Raw genomic sequence first — 17,686 nt, forward strand, 5'->3', positions numbered from 1 at the left:
ACCTCTTGAGGATTTAGGACGGCGAAAGGAAGTCAAAGACGATGATCGCGGAAAAGTCGCGGCGTTGAGGGTTAATTGCAAAAAGGTTTGCGAATGCGGTGAGGTCGTTCGATGTTTTGGGGAAGGAAACGAAAACGGGGCAGCGTGACCGGTTTTGGATGCAAAGTTGGAAATGAGGGAAGGGGCAAGGCGAAGCACAGCGACAACACAGGGCGGGATGCGTGGGCTGGCGGCCAGTGAAATTGGGGCTGGCACGGCACTCCTGTTAAAGGACCCCCGGAACCAAGGCCAACACGTGACGAGCTCTCTTTGGCGCCGGCGCAGTTCCAAGCATGTACGTCACTTGTCAAGCTCCTTGAATTTGAAACTGATGAAGATTCGAGAGCGGCGCTCCAACTTCCAACTTTAGTGCATACACATACTGAGCCACCCGCGTAGATACAATGTTAAGTCGCGTCGTCTCGCTCCTCTTCCCCATGATGCCTGGCCGGAGACATGTATGCCACCTACCTTTCTACTGGCGATCGCCGATGAGATACGAGCAATCGGGCAGCAGCAGCAGCAGCAGCAGCCCAGCGCATAACGTAGTTTTGAGGAAGTTTCATTCATGCGGCTCAACCTCAACAAATCCGTCCGAGCTGTCCTACTTCTGGGAGGTGGCTACCGGTGCTAGGCCACGACGCAGCGTGCACTAATGTTGCACCAACAGCCTAACGTAGATATAAAGTTCCAAGATTATCAGATTGCATCTCGGGTTTACTCTGAGATCCAACCCGAGCTCAACACCCGAATCTTGGTTCTTGGATAATCAACCGCTTGCCTCAGACTGCTTGTACTGCTGGGGTTGCTGAGATGGAGAGGACAGGAGCTGATAGGCAAACCCTTTCGTTCCTCCCCAACGCAGCAATGCAGGTACATAGTGAATCGGAGAGCTATGGGAACTTGAGAACCCAGGGCCCATCGGCCAAAATTAACTGCCTTCTCAAGAAGGGACACGCTTGCTTACAACTGTGATTAGTACGGCGGCTACACAGTACTACATAACTCATCTTTTTTTCACCAGTTAACGTAGGCGGCCAGGTAACAGTAGGTAACGTACCTAAAGTATGGATGCCATCTTCATTCTGGTATCCATAGTCCTGTCGGCACTGAGCCCTTCAAGATCACCTCATGAGAGGGGCTCTTGCTCCTGCGGGGTAACTCGCAGTGTCAGTACCGCTGCCCCGCGAGTCGCCCGGGGTCCCGGACCCGACACGGGATAGAAGACCTGATGCCTGACGCTAACAAATGCAATGCCTTAGGCTAGCATTACTTGGTGTTCGTTAAAATTACTGTAAGCATGAGTTGCATGTAAATACGCTTATTAAGCTATCGTACTTCGTAAGTTACCTGTAACAGCGGGTGAGAAAAGTGGGTCGTATGAGCCCGGTGACGTCCGGTTCGAAAAGCTCTCCACAGCGCTGTCAGCACTGACGATCAGGCCACCAAGCTCGAAGCAAGCTGTACATTAGCAGCACCTCCATCAAAGCAGCGCATTGAGAAGAGCTTGTGTTTTCATCAGTCAGACTTGTCACTGCTTCTCGCAATTGAGACTTCCTCGAACAATCCACGACACAATGTTGCGCACTTCTGGTACTCGGCTCGCCCGAACGGCGATGCTTTCTCGCCCTTTCTCCACGACGGCGCGCGCCCTGTCGGCCGGCGACACCGGCGCACCGCCAAAGTCCGGTGGCCAAGGGTAAGCTTCTTTCCAACTAGTTACGAAGCTTTTCAGCTCCTTGTTTTGGCCGTCGGCGCGGAGATGAGACGTGCATAGATGTCAGATGACGCCTGCCATATATACACCCGCCTCTCCCGAGCCCCCAGCCCAAGTCATCTTCTTCAACCCAGGCCAGAGCGTTCCTGCGTACACAGTTCCATCCATGCGCCCAATCGCATCAGATGAACCCAATCCAGCAATCGATTGAAGGGATAGAAGCTAACCAGCCTCCTTAAACCACAACAGAGACGCTTTCCAAAGGCGGGAGCGCGCCAACGAGGATCTGGCCATCCGCATGCGCGAGAAGGAGAAGCTCATGGAGCTTAAGAAGAAGCTTGCCGAGCAGCAGGCTCACATCAAGGCTCTCTCTGACCACATGTGAGATTTTCCCTACTTTGCTGTAGATTCTCGGCATGAGAAGAGTAGGAGACTGATTCCATATGAAATTCGAACAGCGACGAGATTACCCGGGAGCAAGGGGGCGAGCACAACTAAAATGGGATTTGGTCTGCCTCTCCCCCCGACAATCATCCTGCGCTATGAACGGAGTCCGTCATCAGTCTATGTGTTTGGGAGAGAGAGAATGGATCCGGCAATGGGTGCTTGTTAACATCTGCTTGAATTGACAAGCGTTAAGAATCACGCAGCTCTCATTTTTCCTTGTCACCGGGGGGTAGGATAAACCACTTGTACAGTACATATTTCATTCTGCGAGCAAAGTCAAGCTACCTAGCTCTTGCTCTGTGCTACTACTAGCCGGCATCGTCCAGTATACTCGTCGGATGTGATACGATGCCGGCTTGTCCTTTCCGCTCTTCCCTGGCACAGCCTGCCGAAACCCCTAATCAAACAAACCAACACCTAGCCCAACACAACCACATTAACTTAACGACGCTCAGAAATTCACTTGTACGAGCCCCGGTAGGACCGGTAAAAGCTCTCCGCAGCATCCGATTCCTGAGCCGTGACATTTGCACCCATGGCGCCACTCGCCTTCTGAGCCGCCGCTACCTTGGCCTGGAGTGCAGTGGTATTCGAGTCGATCCACTGCAATTGGGCCAGATGCCCGTTCAGGACGCGGACAATCTGCGTCAGCTGCAAAAGTAACAGTTAGCGCACCATGCACGATTACAAAGAGTAAAGTGCTACTTACCGGATCGTCGGCCTTGCCGCCCTTGCTCAGGGTGCTCGACATGTCATTGATCTCCTTGATCATTTTGGTGAGGTCCTTGCCCATGTCATCGAGGCGGTCCGTCAGTTTCTCGGCAAGCTTGTACGTGCGTTCACGTTCCTGGTCCGGGCCGGCCACCTGCTCATTGGCGCCTACCTGCTTGGCGTAGAGTTCGTTCAGATCCTGCTCGTACCGGTCCAGCCACAATGAGAGCTCCTCCTGCTGGCTCTCCACGTTGGAGATCTGGCGTTCAATCTCATTGCTCGCTCTCTCGGCCTCGTAGGTGCTCGAATAAAGCTTCTGAATCTTCTCACCGTTCTCGACCAGCATTCGGTCCCATTCAGCGACCTTGGACGCTTGTTCCTTGAACTCTTTCTGGTACTTTGACAGGTCGGTCGCCCACCGCGTGATGATCTCGTCCATTGTCTTGTTCTTGAGCCGGGGTAGTTGAGATGGCGGCCCCATTGTGGAAGCCGACAGTGAGGCGCCACCTGCGGGCTTCGCGTTCTGCGAAGCCGGAGCTGCCGTGGCGTCGGCCGGTTTAGTCCCAGTGGTGGCTGCAGGGGCGGAAATTGCGGGGGCGGTAGTGCTGCCAGCGGTCGTCGTACTGGTGGTAGCCGGTGCAGCGGTCGAAGCAGTCTGCGACGCAAACAGGCTCGGTGCCGCAGCGGTGGTACTTGGGGTGGCCGATGCACCAGTGGTCGACGGCTTCAGATTAAACAAGGAACCGGCCGCCGTTGTGGAGCCAGTGGCTGCTGTGGTGGCGGGAGTTGTTGACGAGAACAAGCTAGGTGTAGATGCCGCGGTTGTGTTTGCAGGGGCATTTCCAAACAGAGGCTTGGGTGCAGTCGAACTCGACGCTGCCGGAGAGGACGTGGTAGGCGCACTGCCAAAGAGCGACTGCTGGCCTGTAGCCGGGGTGGCTGCGGAAGGCGCACTAGAGCTGGGTGTGGAAGTAGCAGGTTGGGCGTTGCTGAACAAACCTCCCGTAGCAGGCGTCTGAGCAGTGTTAGCTTGGAAGATGTTGCCTGATCCGGTCGTCGCGCCAGTCCCGGTTTGTGATTGAGTGGTGGTGGAAGCTGGAGTCGTAGATTGGCCGAACAAGCTCCCAGAAGTACTTGACGAAGCTCCACCGCCCCCAAACAGATTGGACCCAGCAGATTTAGACGCATCGGCTGGAGGCGCCCCTGCCGGTGTCGTGGATCCAAACCCTCCAAATGAGGGCTTCGCAGGAGTTGCTTGGTTGCCGAACAAAGAAGTGCCAGTGTTTTGAAACAAGCCACCACCCGTCGCCGGCGTGGCTGATCCAGACTGAGGCGCACTAGCCGCAGATCCGAACAAGGCACCTGTTGTAGTTCCCTGTGTGCCAGCAGCGGGCGCGGCAGTGGTAGCGGGTTGACTGCCAAACAGATTGGTTGACGTAGGCGTGGAGGATGCGTTCGCCCCTGCCGCTGGTGTCGAGGTACCACCAAAAATGTTCCCTCCTGCTGGTTTGCTGGCGCCGCCAAACAAGCTTCCTCCGGAAGAAGCACTCGTTGTCTGGCCGAATAACGGTGTGCTGGTTGCGGGCGCACTCGTCGGCGTACTCGTAGCACCTGAGGAACCAAAGAGAGTAGGCCCGCTGGTTCCCGTTGACCCTCCAAACAAGCCACCTCCAGTCTGGGGAGTATTTGTGCCAGCTGCTGCAGAACCAAACGAGAATGAAGGAGTTGATCCAGCTGCGCCGAAAAGGCTACCTGTGGCCGGGGCAGTCGTAGATGTGGTCGCTTGGCCCGAAGCGGCGCTTGAAGAAGGTGTGCTGAAGTTGAAGGCCATTTTTGCGGTGTTGTGCGTCGGTCTGCGAGTTGCTGCAAAACAAGCGACTCTGCGGGATTTTAGTACGCTGGCTAGGATCCTGTCAAGAAGGGGAAACTAGGCAACGCGATCAAAGGTGCTGCCCGACTTGGGCGCGTCCAAGACAAGGAAGCGCAAAGTGACGGGAAGGCTGGTGGTTAACTTGAACGTTGCCTGGTGGAGCACAAATTTCTCAATGAATCGGTCGGTCTCCAAAACCTGCAAGGGCTTGATTCTTAGCGGGGAAGCTCTGGGATAAAGTCAAACGCAACACGCTCCGGTTGGAGAGCAGCTCTTGTGTTGTTTTCAATGTTTCCAATTCAACTTTTTGGGCCAAGAACCTGGATGGGCGTGTCAGCCTCAGCTCAGCTCAGTCCAGCTCTTTGATTGGAGCGAAGCGCAGACATGCCAACTTGCCAAGAACGCTGCGATGGCCCAAGCTGCTGAGGTGTGGCTTGACCCGACCCCACCTCGAGCCCACCACCAAGGCGCCAAGCATTTTCGATGCTCTGATCTGCGCCCCGGGCTTCTGCTCCACATTCCACACACTGGTCCTGCTGGCAGCTGGCCGGTCCATCTCCCACTGAGAGAACCAGGAAGCCTGGATTGTCGGCTGTTCATCGGCGGCCTGGACCGTCGTAGATCGATCTTGGCTAGAACGAGAGCATATCAGCATATGCCTCAAATCATACCCAACCTGGGCTTTCGAGGGCTTGACCACTTCTTTCTGAACGTACTTACATTGCCCATTTTCCCTGGGCAGAAGCTCAGTGGTCACTAATATCTCCGACACATTCTGCTCAAAACTAAACCAGGTTCAATTGCCCGTGATTCGGGGTCCTATCCACCTACTCCCCTAATAAGAGACCTGCAATTCAAGCCAACAATCAGACACCACTATTTCTGCCAGGACAGCTCGGCTCATCTGCAGCGACCATGTCGGGACGGCGGGATAGTCTGACGCCTCCTGTCAGGCAAGGCACTCTTGACCCAGGCGCCCATGATCTAGGTACCGTCGCTCGCTTTGTCGTCATCCTTACTGGGCAGACCAGTCTAAAAGACTAACCGTCTCCCAGCAGAGGCATCCGACTCGGAAGAGCACTATTCAGATGCCCAATCCGGGCCCGACCCGACCTCTCCGTCTCCAGCCTCGCCTATCCCGAGAACAAGGGTTGAGCGGGTTGACGACAAGCCGGCTTACGGGGAAGTCCCCGGCACCCAGGCCTATCGCATGAGGGAGGAGGACGCGGCGCCAGATGAGATAGCTATCATTCCCGACCCTCGTGACCCGTCCCCGCCTGAACCTCAGCATGTGGGCAGGCCGCCAACGCCCGGCGGGCATCCCATCCCCAAGACTGTGGTGGAGGAGGCGCCGGATGCCGAGGGCGCAGTGACACACCCCGAGGTTGACGAGAAGCACAAGTCGGATCCCAGTCCCGACCTGCTCGTCAAGGCAGACGGTCAGCGGGTAGAGAAGGGCGGAGAAGCAGCAAACGGTACGGACGCATAGCCTGCCACTTTCTGTGCTGGATGCTTTCTCCCTTCTTTCGTTTTATCTTTTCCATAGCCTGTATTGACTTGCCTTTTACTGCGTAGATACTCCAATATCACCATCTCTAAGTACTCCTCCCACACCGGCACGCTCAAGAAGAAAATCATCGCTTGCTCTGAAAAGATCCCCGTTAAGCCCTGGGTCATCCCCGCCTTGGAGCGCCGTAACCGCTGCGGAGGGCACTGCCGAGCAGCAGGGGAACGACAGGGATGAAGAGTTCGGTGATGACTTTGATGATTTCGAAGAAGGCGACGAAGGGGGCGACTTTGGTGATTTCGACGACACCTCCTTCCAAGAAGCCCAGGGAGCATCCGCCCCTCCACTGCCCCAAACTCCTTTCGTGCCGTCTCTCCCCTTCGTAAGTTATCCCCCTCCCAGTCCCTGAGCCCAACCACCCAACTAACACACCTACCTTTCAACCTCAAAAGCCTGTCCCAAACTTCGAGGACCTCGACCCCCCCGAAATCTACTCCCTCACCGCCCCTTACCTAGACGCCCTCTTCCCACCATCCTCACTCTCCTCCTCCACCCCCCTCCCGCCCCATCAACAACCTCCAAAAGACAACCCCGTCTTCTTGACCCCTCGCTCCGCTTCACTCTGGTCGCAGCTGGTCGCCCCGCCGCCACTGCAGCCGCCCGACTGGATCCGCTCGCGCATCCGCCGCCTGTTCCTCGTCTCGCTCGGCGTGCCCGTCGACCTCGACGAGATCCTCCCGGCCTCGTCCAAGCAGAAGAAGCTCGTCCTGCCCTCGCTGCGCCTCCGCCGCATGTCCTCGTCCAGCTCCCTCTCGCTCCGCGCCGGCCGGTCCGAGTTCGACAACGACTCGCCGGGCTCGTCGGTCGTTACTTTCGGGTTGACGGTACCCGGCGGCGGGATGGGAGGGGGAGGAGTTGGCGGGTCGTCTGCATCCGTCTATGTAGGCGGCAGTGGTGGCGGCGGTGAGGATGCGCATGGGAGGTTCTTGAACCCCTCAGCCGCGGGGGGAGGTGGAGGTGGTGGGAAAGGGAAGAAGGCGGCTAGCGACAGCGGGCTTGGGAGGACTGGTGGTGGTGGTGGTGGCAACGGTAGCAAGGGTGGTGGTGGTTACGGAGGCAGGGTTGACCCGGAGAGGTTGTTCGACCTTGTCTCTGCGCGACAGGCGTGCATGATGACGGACGCGGCGCTGAACGGCATGACGGACGACGAAATGCGGGCCCACGTCAAGCGGCTCGAGGCCATGCAAGGGACGGCGCAGAGGGTGCTGGAGTACTGGCAGAAGCGGACGGACGAGAAGATAGGCGATCGGGAGGCATTTGAGGGGGTCATTGAGAATCTGGTCAAGCATGCTCGGAAGGTGAGGAAGTAAGATGGGAGAGGACGGTAGAGAATAGATAAAAGGAGACGCATGCTGGAGAAGGAGGCTGAATATGAGTTACCCGGCCTGTGGCTATTTCAAGCAAATACGCAACAAGCTGGCAGGCCTGCACCGCTGCCATAATCACTCCATAATCATCTCTAAAGGCCCAATTTTCCGCCCTTTTGCTCTAACCAGTCCTGTTCCAAATTCCCGAAGCTATGGACGATGCATATCCATCCCCTCCTCGCCACATATCAGCGCACTCCAGGTCTCAAGCCATGTGTGCTTGTCATGTAACTCAGAGGGACCACAGACCAAGAGCCTGGAAGGGAAACGACCGACCACTCGTAACTCGTGCCTTCTCATTTGATTTACTATAGAAGGAAAATTACATCTATTTAGTGCTGGGCTCGAGTGTTACACCACTGTAATACATGTCAGCAATGTGAACTCTGAGTCTGCTATGGTTCATTAGGACTTACGCTGCGATAGTGGCCCAGCCGATAAGACGCCAATGCTTCTCAATACGTCTGCTCAGGGCAACCTTCTCTCCAATATTTGTGCAGGCTGGGCTTGTCAGCTGGAGCTTGGCGGCATCCTTCTTGATGGCGACAACCTTGGCACCGGTTGAGGTAGAGCCAATGTTGACCATAATAACTTCATTCTTTGCCAGCTTGTCGACCTTGGCTTGCTTTCCGTCGGCGGTCCGGACACCGAGCAGACGACGCAAAAGGTAGAAGTTGACCTCGATCTCACTGTAAATCTCCGGAAGACGCCCCTTTAGACCCAGGACGAAACCGACCAGACGATCGGCTCGGCAAAGGGTAGGGTCGATGCGGGTACCAACACCGATAAGACCACCAGGAACGGCATACTTGAGGTCATTGGCTTCCGAGTTGAGCGAGACGATCCGGCTGAAGATGGGCGTGCATTTCAGGTCGCCCTTGTCGTCACGCGTTACGATACCGGGCCGGATCTCAATTTCGTCGCCGAGCTTTAGTAGACCGTGGAGAATGCTACCACCGGCAACACCACCCTTGAGCTCGTCAATCTCAGCACCGGGCTTATTGACATCAAACGACCGAATAACAATCATGTGGGGATCCATGGAAAAATCTCTTGGGGGGATCGGAATGGTGTTGACGATCGCATCGTTGATGGCGTCGATATTGATCTTGAGCTGGGCGGAGATGGGGATGATGGGCGACTTGGCGGCCACGGTACCCCGGATGAATTTGAGGATCGAGTCATAGTGCTGCTTGGCCGCCTCTTGTCGCATGAGATCGACCTTGTTTTGCAGGATGATGATCTTGTCCAACTTCATGATCTCGATGGCCGCCAAGTGCTCCGAGGTCTGTGGTTGGGGGCAAGATTCATTTCCGGCAATGAGCAGAAGCGCAGCGTCCATGACGGCAGCGCCCGACAACATAGTGCTCATGAGAATATCGTGACCAGGGCAATCGACGAAGCTATTTCCGAGTCAGTCTCCCCAGGAATGCATCTAGGAGGCTTGCGCAAAGCAGCAAGGACGCCTTACGATACGTGACGTAGTAGCCTGTACGTCCCCGAGCAGCCCTCCCGCTCACAAGGAGGATCAACCTCCTTCTCGCTCTTGTAGCTTCGATAGCATGTTGGCCGCGGGCACTCTGGGTTGTCGCACTTGTAAATCTTTGCGTTGGCATATCCAAGCTTGATGGTAATGTTGCGGATCAGCTCGTTCTTGAAACGAACCGTCTGCACTCCCGAAATGGCCTTCACCACAGTTGACTTTCCGTGAGCGACATGGCCGATGGTGCCAATGTTTATCGTCGCTTGCCGCGCAATAATCTCGGGCGTTAGGGGGTTCAAGCTCTTGATATCGAGGTCTTTGGGGTCTGTCTGTGGCGGGAGCGGGGGCCGCTGGACGGCAGGGGCAGGGGCGGCTGTCTTCTTCAGAGCGGACTTGATGGGCTTCTCAGCCACCTCGTTATCCGACTCGTGAGCGTCGAGGTGCGACTCGTTGCCCGAGTCGGACTCGGACTCGATGTCGTTGCCGAACTTGTCACCGTTGGCCGACATGATGAATTCGCGGGGTAGCAAATATTTTTTTGTTCCGCCCCTCCTCTGTGTGATTGATTGTTCGCTGTGTAAGGTCTACCTGGGATGATGACGCTAGCCGTGGGCGGTGAGTTGGGACTAATTTCTGTACCCCAAGTTCGTCGACGGTGCGGTGTTCCTTGCGAGGCAAATGTCGTCGATGTGCAAGAATGAGTCGTCGATATTTCTCGATTTTCGTGTGCAGTCATAGTTTAGGCCTGACAATCAATCCTGCCAACTGATTGCTGGAGGAGCAACTGCCGCTATGCTAGATTCAGTTAGCGTAATTGCCCCACGTTGTCGATAAGGCTTATCCGTAAATCCAACGAACGCCGATAAAGACAGCAACAACGAAATCACACAACAGACAATGAGCTCAACTTCTAATGCTAATATTGTTCTCTTCGAAAACGGTGTTTGCGGGCTTGAAGCTGCTCCTAGTTGAAACGGCCATCTCCAGGGAAGCGTCTTACGGAGTCCGGACAAATGACCGCATCCGGGTCCATCGGCGCCGGGTTCTGCTGAGAGTTGACGGAGCTTCCATCACGGCGGGACACAAGCCAACTATCAAGTAACCGGGTGGTGCGAAACGTCATATGCCGTGGCACTGTAGAAGGTGAACGGTTATAGAACATGAGAAGTAAGTGGGCTGCATATACTATATATGAACATACTAGAGAGATCAAGTTGACTCTGTTCCTTGCTGTCCTCTGATTCCATCGTAGAAGCAACTCTCAGGTTTCACTCTCCATCACTTGTTCTCTCTTCCCGTTCTATTCTGCAGGTCATTTTTCTTCTTTTCCTCCCGTCTTTGGATTGGTCCTTAGTGTGCCATTCGATGATTGCTTAACTCAGGCATAGGAAGAGCGTTCTGAGTTTCGATTTTCTTTCCCGGTTGGCCATAAATCTTACAACATGCAATTTCATCGATGCCTAAGCCAGACGTATCAGTCCTCTTGGTCAGAGAGGCCTACTGACTGAACCCTGGACTGTCAAAAGAGTGCCCTTCGCTGCTTGCTGCCCACCGAGGGTAACATAGCTTACCCTAGTGGTATGTGTGCTTTCTTCGGCACAGACGATTTGCTGGCAGTACAGCAAGCTAAGTAAGCCTCATCAACCAGTCGTTGAGGATAAGGCGGACTCGGAGGTGGGCTAGACCTTGGAAACCTCCAAAGCATACGATCTCATCGCTTGTTTCATCAAAATCGGGCAGCAAGACGTCGGGCCCCTTCCCCCGGCCATGCCCGCATGCAAATGCAGGGCCGTTTGACCCCAGCTTTTGTCGAGGAATCCGGCATACTGGCTAGAAGGCTAGTATTGGGTGGCATTGCTCGGGCCCCCCACGGTGTCATCCCGACCTAGATCACCAGGCCGACAGGTTTGCGAAGGGCTGCGGCCACACCCGGCAGCTTGCAGCTGTCTAGGTGTTGGGATGAGCTACTTTCACGAGATCGATGAGCCTAGATCAACTGTGTATGGCATAGTCCAGTGCCTCCGTTGCACACCAGCACACCTCTGTAATTCAGCTTCGGTCAAGATACCGAGGCTGTGCTTCAGCTTCATGGCGAGCCTTGCCCCCGGGAGAGGAAGCTGCCGAACATGGCCAAGGAGCAATCCGATTCCGAGATCCAGGAAACCATCAGCGCCTCAACGCCGTAAAGCAAATTCGATTCCCGATGTACCAGGCTCGAGCCGGCGTTAATCTATCTGAGATACCTTTCCGATGCAGAGCAGCGGTGTGTCTCGTTTCAAAGAACTGATCATCTCTACTGTTCCTGACAAATGCTCTGCAAGATTGCCCAGGCTGCTTGTACATACAAATACCGTTCCACGGCAGCTGAGACAGCTACCCGTGTACAATACATACATGGCCATTCAGGGCACACTCGGGGGTCTAGAAACCTGTTGCCACATGCCCGACATGACTTATAATTAGTACATACGCTAGGTAGGGAGAGCAACGTCCGCCTACGCATCGCGAACCAGTGTGATGGGCAGACATCTGCAGAGCGTCAGCCATTTGGACCTGGCTCTCACCATAGGCTAAGTTGGAGCAATCCCCTTCGCTTCGTTACACAAGAGCACCATTCTGTGCTAGCCAGCCGAGTAAGTGAATGAGACCCTATGATCGGGCTCGTCCTCCTGCAGACCACCACCGTTATATCGTAAAGGAGGGCTAAAAATACAGAGCGTGGTGGGCAGAACTCTGGTTCGCTATGCAGTGATCATGCAAAACCAAGTGTGTTGGGAAGAGCCGAATGAAGTATTGGCAAGTCTTGATCTTTATCCAGACAGATACAGTGATGCTGACTGCATAGGGTGGTCAGTACGAAATACATTGATGCGAAAATCGTACGGACAAGATATTCCAAATCAAGAATCTGGAGATGTCATGTAGCATGCATGTCCATGTTCTTGCTGCGGATATCATCAGGAAGCGGGCAACAACTGTCAAAGGTCAAGGCGTCAAAAATGTTTGGATGAAAAGGCGGGGAAGGATCAAAAGGTCAGGCAAAAGTGGCATGTTTCCCTGGCATGGACTTTCGCAGCAGCGGCAGCTGGCGAAGAAGAGTCTTTTTCACAAGAGCGAGGGTTCAGACCCTCGGTGCTTGGGCCAGGCGGGAGAGAGACGACGGCGGCAGCCCGTGCGGCGCGGCTTGCCGCCCACCTGCATGGCCGGCAGCTCGATCACGGCAATCAGCCCACTGATTGGGCACTCGTTTCGCACGCATTTTGGCCCCCCCGGAGTGCGGGGCCGGTGATTGGCGGCACGGAAGGCGATGAGCAGCAGGGGTCGGGCGGTTGCTGTCGATGGGCAGCTGGGCATCGTTTACTTCCTGACCAACCACAGGGGTCATTGCCCCTCCAAGAAGCGCTTGGCATGCTTGGCAAGTCCTCCCCTCCGCAACCTCGCACCTATCACACTTTATCCCTCGCACCTCTTTTGTCCAACTCGGCAGAGCAGGGCCCAGACTTTGAGTTACCGTCGTCCAGTAGATTTGCTCACTTGCATATGCGAGTCCCGGTCACGATTCGTCTCTTTGCTTTCGAGTCTCGTGGCTCACCTCAAAGACTTTGTCCTCGGCATAGGAACTACTTCAGGAACAGTGTCCAAGCAGGGGCCGAAGAGCCCGATGGCGATACAATGCGCGATGGACATCAACCCAACATGAAGGCGTCGTCATTCTTGCCAATTGAGAAGAGGTATGGGAAACCAAACATGGTGCAGTGTATGTATCCCATGTTATCTGTGCTGTGCGGGATGCACGTCCATCGGTACCGTCTTCCGTGGTCCGTGGAAGCCAGGCACTTTTTACTACCATGGAGGTGCTATATTGAAGAATCCAACCCCCCTTTGCTGGATATAGCACACCATTCGAGTAGCCACGGCTTATCTACCCAGGTCGTCACTCAGCGCTCCCAGCTCCTTCTTGTCCCTTCCCCCTCCGCGTGTCGCCGCTTCCTTGTGTGCTTAACCTTGACGAAACTCGATCTTCAAAACGGGCGTTCTAGCACAATGTGTACCTTCAACTCTTCTCCTCGAGTGTAACCCATCCCTGTAACCGGAATCTGCAGCCAGAGGTCGCTCTTTGGGGCCACCCTACACTCACAGCACTACCTCACACCAGTGCCGCTCCTTTGTCCCGGTGGGCGTCTATTTCCCACCACGAGTCGCCGGGCTTTATTGGCAGTTCGAGGCCTCGGCCCTATCAGCTTGCCTGTTCCCATTTCCCAAGCAAGACCTCCCTCCCCCCCTGCTCGGTGTAGGTGTCCCCACTGCTTCCATTGCATCCCGTCGGGCCACTTACTCAACTGTCCCATGCAGTGGCGGTTCCCGCAGAAGCCGGATCTGCTTGTGCTGTGTCTCTGCTCGTTACGCAGCGGCTATTCAAAACCACCATTGCCCCCAGAAGGCGCCCCCGTTACGCTATCTCTCTTCCCTGGCAGCTGGACTCTCATATTCCCATCCTTCCCTTGGTTCACTTCTGCCCAGAGCTTGCACCAGGCCACAGCTACTCTTGTCTGAGTCGGCTTAGACCTGCAGAGCTCCTCTTTCCCTGAAGTCGAAGACTGGTCTCTTCCCTTCATTCTTGTCCCTTGTATAGGCTCTACGCAAAAGCAACGCCCGACGGTTACGGTCGCTCCCCTTAAGCAACCATGGTTGCCGACGAGAAGAAACGGCCAATGGCCTTGAACCTCACGCCAGTACGAAGCATGTCTGCTAGCTCAGTTTCCACCACAACCTCGACATCAACATCATCTTCCTTAGCCAAGCCACCCAGGACACCGCGGTTTGCTGAGGCAACCGCTGTTCACTCACCCATCGAGCCGCAGAGGAATCCGTTCTCCGAGAAGTCAGAAGTTGCCCATGCGCAACCAGGTGATGTCGGTTTTGGCTACATTGGAAGCGGAACCGACAGGGAAGCCATCACCATGCCTATGACGCCAAAGTCACCACTGAAGAGCGCCATGAAGGTGCCTGGGACGCCGGGGCGTGGCCTTTCGAATCCCCTGAGCCCCACTTTCAAGGAGGAGCAGATACTGGAAGCGAGGGAGAAGGACACGGAGAAGGACCAAGCGCGGGATCTGGTAAGATGCTCTCCTGGCCTGAAGCCTCGAGGCAGCATGGCTAACAAATTCAACAGAAAATCAAGACTCGCGTGCGCATGGCCAAGTTCGCCCTGCGCGGTGTCAGCTTCAGCTGCAGTCTCATCATCCTGGCCATGCTCTCGGCCTCGTTTGCCATATTCAATGCCACGAAGGCCCTTCCAGCTCTCAGCACGCTCCCCGTATGGGCCACCGGAACGCCGCTTTGGCCCCAGATCGTGGTGCTTGCCTGCGCGTGCGTGTCGCTCATCATCTGCATAGGCGTCTTCGTCGGTTACTGCCGCGGTGGGCACAAGAGGGCCGAGAAGGTTGGCGTCTACTACACCCTCTTCGCTGTCGGCTGGTTCATCTTCAGCATGGCCATGTGGGCAGCCGCTGCTGGTATCCTGCAGCACTCGAGGAGCAACAGCAACAACCAAGACCTGTGGGGCTGGGCCTGCGTGCAGAACCGCCGCTCGCAGCTCCAGGGTGCCGCACAAGATATTGACTACGCGCTCGTGTGCCGGTTGCAGGACTGGACCCTGATCTGCATCATCATCGAGCTCGTCATCGAAATCATCAGCATCACGCTGTACAGCGTCGTCTTCTACCGCTACTGGTCGAAGCGCAAGCTCCACAAGTCGATGGACCTCCGCGACAAGGCCCGGTCCGACTACTACCTCGCCCAGCTGCGAACCCAGTCGGCCCCGAACACGCCGGGATTCGGCCCCAAGTCGCCCTCGTTCTCGCAGTACGCCCTCTCGCCGCGCTTCCCGCCGTCCACGTACAAGTCCCTCGGTGACATTGAGGAGGGCGCGTCGCCGTTCACGCCGGGCGGGAAGGGCCTCATCATCCCCCAGTCGACCTTCTCCGCCCCGCAGACGGGCTTCAAGCTCCAGGCGCCCCCGACGAAAGCCAACCCGGCGACACCGGCAACGCCAAAGCATCTCTCGCCAGCGACCCCTACCGCGCCCTCGGCGACATTTAACGAACCCGCGCCCGTGGCAGAGGGCGAGCAGCAGTACGAGGCCGTCCCGATCCCCGGCGCTTATGCCGGGCAGGCAATCAAGAGCCCGCCGCCACTCCAGACGACATTCAACATCCCGCGGTAGCCCGCTTGACAAAAGGAAGCTTTGGGGGAGTGCGGCGGCTGATGCCGGGACTTTGGTATTGCATATATATTTCCTTTCATCCGTCTTAAGGGACAGCGGAGCTGCAGCGGAGGCTGTCGGCTTCTTTTCTTCCATCTTCATTTGGATTTTCCTTTGTCTTTATCGGTGGAACATACCAGGTGGCGTTGAGCGTGAATACCACACCGGGGCTGGAATCTTGGGTACCTTTATCTATCTTAATAGGGCTGGGAGTCGGGGGATGTGTACAATACAATTACCTCGATGATGATGACGATGCTGGGTGACTCTCGGCATCGGTCGGGGGTGTAGCTGAGCAGATTTGGACCAAATCTGAGCTAGACTGGCGCTGAGGAAGTATATCCAGATGTGAACAATCCAATCTGGGTTCCAATAATCTGTGTATGACTGCATGGTTGGTTGTGATTCAAGCTCAAGTGCATAAGTCGGGCCTTTTAGGAGCCGTTGAAAGTGATCCGCCTATATGGGGACGACTTCATTCCATGTTTTTCGTTCGAAGCAGCAGCTTAGGTGACTTCGCGTCAGCGCATCCGTTGAGAGAACAGTATGGCTGCTGAATGTCATTATTATGAATGCGGCATTGTTTCGTGATACCGGGTTGGAGTTGAAAGACGCTTCATCGCGAGAAGATCTCAGGGGTTAGGGGATGTTATGAACCGGTGTCTTAATTGCTACACTTTGATCCCCCCTTGTCACAGATGAGATGACGCTAAACAAGTCTTAAAATTTCCAATACCATTTAAAGCCTTTCCACCCCTGCATTAACAAATATTATGATCTGGCCGAGGTATTGAACAACTGATGAGGGAGACAGGTTTGTCGGGACACACTCGTTGACAGAATCAAGCTTACTCGAGGCGTCGAAAGAAACCTGCGTCATTGTTGCAGCGAACTAGCGACAAATCATGGCCGCGAACGCTTTTGGACGACAAGCTTGGCGTCAATTTATGCGCAACAGCTGCCGCGGCCCTGCCGTGACAACACCCCCGAGGCTGCTGCAACAGCAACAACTCCAATTCTCGCTTCGTCGCCAGGCGTCTTCTTCGTCCTCAGCACCTGTTCGCGCGGGTCGCCCTGTTAGCCACTATCCCTCTTCCCTCCTCCGTCGGCAACCAACCGCGCAACGATCGTACAGCTCCGGTTCTCAAGGCGGGCAGAACATCCCACCACCACCGCCGCCTCCTCCTCCCCGCAGGAGCAACAACAACCAGATCAAGTTCTGGCCGTTCCTGGTTGTCATTGCGTTGGGCAGCGGGGGCTACATCTTGTTGGTTAATCAACGGATAGGTACGTTGGCTGGGTCATATCGGTAGAGGGGATGAAGACGGAAGAGGGGCAGGCAGAATGCGACAACATACCTGCCCTGGAATGGCTACCAAGGCGCAATCATGCCTCCTGAACCCCTCTCCCTTCCTTCCGCCAAAAAAAAAAAAAAAAAAAAAAAAAAAAAAAGGAGTCGCCCAACTAACCTTTCCCCCCTTCCATCACAGAAATGCCTCCTCCCACAAAGTCCACCACCCCAGCCTTCTCCGCCTCAGACGTGACCGTCATTTTCGTCCTGGGCGGTCCCGGCGCCGGCAAAGGCACACAGTGCGCGCGGCTGGTCAAGGACTACGGCTTCACGCACCTGTCGGCGGGCGACCTGCTGCGGGCCGAGCAGGACCGGCCCGGGTCGCAGTACGGGCAGCTGATACGCGACTGCATCAAGAACGGCGAGATTGTGCCCATGGAGGTTACCGTGGCGCTGCTTGAGAACGCCATGCGGGATACCATTTCCTCCAAAAAGTCGTCCAACAACAACCCGGGCAGCAATAACAATTATAAATTCCTGATCGACGGCTTCCCGCGCAAGATGGACCAGGCGCTGAAATTTGAGGAGGTGGTGTGCCCGGCCAAGCTGGTGCTGTTTTACGACTGCCCCGAGGAGGAAATGGAGCGCCGCCTGCTGGAGCGCGGCAAGACGAGCGGGCGCGCCGATGACAATGCCGAGTCGATCCGCAAGCGCTTCCGCACGTTTGTTGAGACCAGCATGCCGGTTGTTAACCACTACGAGGCTGAGAAGCGCGTCGTGAAAGTCGACGCGACCCCGTCGCCTGATCGGGTTTATGCCGATACCCAGGCCAAGCTTAAAAAGGCACTTGGGGATAAGCTTTAGACGGTTGATGGTGTCTTGGTTGATGGGTTTTGTTGCTTGAGGGGGTACTTGGGCAAGACTACTTT

The 17,686-nt window shown here is 55.6% G+C and overlaps 6 protein-coding genes across 6 annotated transcripts; 4 read left to right on the forward strand and 2 right to left on the reverse strand.

Annotated features, from left to right (window-relative positions):
- The first annotated feature begins 1,494 nt into the window (after nt 1–1,494).
- Nucleotides 1,495–2,690, forward strand: N656DRAFT_774587 (uncharacterized protein). Its single transcript, XM_064814295.1, has 3 exons — nt 1,495–1,738; nt 2,006–2,137; nt 2,215–2,690. The coding sequence occupies exons 1-3, from the start codon at nt 1,617–1,619 to the stop codon at nt 2,252–2,254; spliced, it is 294 nt and encodes a 97-aa protein (XP_064673917.1). The 5' UTR covers nt 1,495–1,616; the 3' UTR covers nt 2,255–2,690.
- Nucleotides 2,663–4,745, reverse strand: N656DRAFT_834251 (uncharacterized protein; the record flags this gene model as incomplete). Its single annotated transcript, XM_064818715.1, has 3 exons — nt 2,663–2,854; nt 2,913–4,525; nt 4,667–4,745. 3 exons carry the CDS (start codon nt 4,743–4,745, stop codon nt 2,663–2,665), a joined length of 1,884 nt encoding a protein of 627 aa, XP_064673918.1.
- A 560-nt stretch (nt 4,746–5,305) lies between these two features.
- N656DRAFT_745276 (uncharacterized protein) lies at nt 5,306–7,090 on the forward strand (the record flags this gene model as incomplete). The annotated part of the gene is made up of 4 exons (XM_064812898.1): nt 5,306–5,772; nt 5,840–6,259; nt 6,360–6,673; nt 6,744–7,090. Coding segments are annotated over exons 1-4 (1,152 nt in total), but the record flags the coding sequence as incomplete, so codon positions are not given.
- Nucleotides 7,091–7,853: 763 nt separating this feature from the next.
- On the reverse strand, nt 7,854–9,887 carry N656DRAFT_240274 (uncharacterized protein). The gene is made up of 3 exons (XM_064808982.1): nt 9,190–9,887; nt 8,135–9,121; nt 7,854–8,077 (listed from the first exon to the last, which is right to left on the reverse strand). Exons 1-3 carry the CDS (start codon nt 9,708–9,710, stop codon nt 8,047–8,049), a joined length of 1,539 nt encoding a protein of 512 aa, XP_064673920.1. The 5' UTR covers nt 9,711–9,887; the 3' UTR covers nt 7,854–8,046.
- A 3,999-nt stretch (nt 9,888–13,886) lies between these two features.
- N656DRAFT_701125 (uncharacterized protein) lies at nt 13,887–15,427 on the forward strand (the record flags this gene model as incomplete). Its single annotated transcript, XM_064810920.1, has 2 exons — nt 13,887–14,318; nt 14,375–15,427. The coding sequence occupies 2 exons, from the start codon at nt 13,887–13,889 to the stop codon at nt 15,425–15,427; spliced, it is 1,485 nt and encodes a 494-aa protein (XP_064673921.1).
- Nucleotides 15,428–16,371: 944 nt separating this feature from the next.
- N656DRAFT_765335 (UMP-CMP kinase) lies at nt 16,372–17,621 on the forward strand (the record flags this gene model as incomplete). The annotated part of the gene is made up of 2 exons (XM_064813402.1): nt 16,372–16,753; nt 16,957–17,621. The coding sequence occupies 2 exons, from the start codon at nt 16,372–16,374 to the stop codon at nt 17,619–17,621; spliced, it is 1,047 nt and encodes a 348-aa protein (XP_064673922.1).
- Nucleotides 17,622–17,686: the final 65 nt, after the last annotated feature.

The sequence above is a fragment of the Canariomyces notabilis genome (genome assembly GCF_033297395.1).
Source record: "Canariomyces notabilis strain CBS 508.74 unplaced genomic scaffold N656scaffold_2, whole genome shotgun sequence".
Classification (NCBI taxonomy): domain Eukaryota; kingdom Fungi; phylum Ascomycota; class Sordariomycetes; order Sordariales; family Chaetomiaceae; genus Canariomyces; species Canariomyces notabilis.

Excerpts from the sequence above, each read along its gene's own strand:
- N656DRAFT_774587 (XM_064814295.1), top strand. The coding sequence starts at position 1,617 with ATGTTGCGCACTTCTGGTACTCGGCTCGCCCGAACGGCGATGCTTTCT. Across the intron at positions 1,739-2,005 it reads CCAAAGTCCGGTGGCCAAGG|AGACGCTTTCCAAAGGCGGG; the intron begins GTAAGCTTCTTT and ends AAACCACAACAG. Across the intron at positions 2,138-2,214 it reads AAGGCTCTCTCTGACCACAT|CGACGAGATTACCCGGGAGC; the intron begins GTGAGATTTTCC and ends AAATTCGAACAG.
- N656DRAFT_240274 (XM_064808982.1), bottom strand. The coding sequence starts at position 9,710 with ATGTCGGCCAACGGTGACAAGTTCGGCAACGACATCGAGTCCGAGTCC. Across the intron at positions 9,122-9,189 it reads AGGCTACTACGTCACGTATC|CTTCGTCGATTGCCCTGGTC; the intron begins GTAAGGCGTCCT and ends ACTCGGAAATAG. Across the intron at positions 8,078-8,134 it reads GGCTGGGCCACTATCGCAGC|TGGTGTAACACTCGAGCCCA; the intron begins GTAAGTCCTAAT and ends CATGTATTACAG.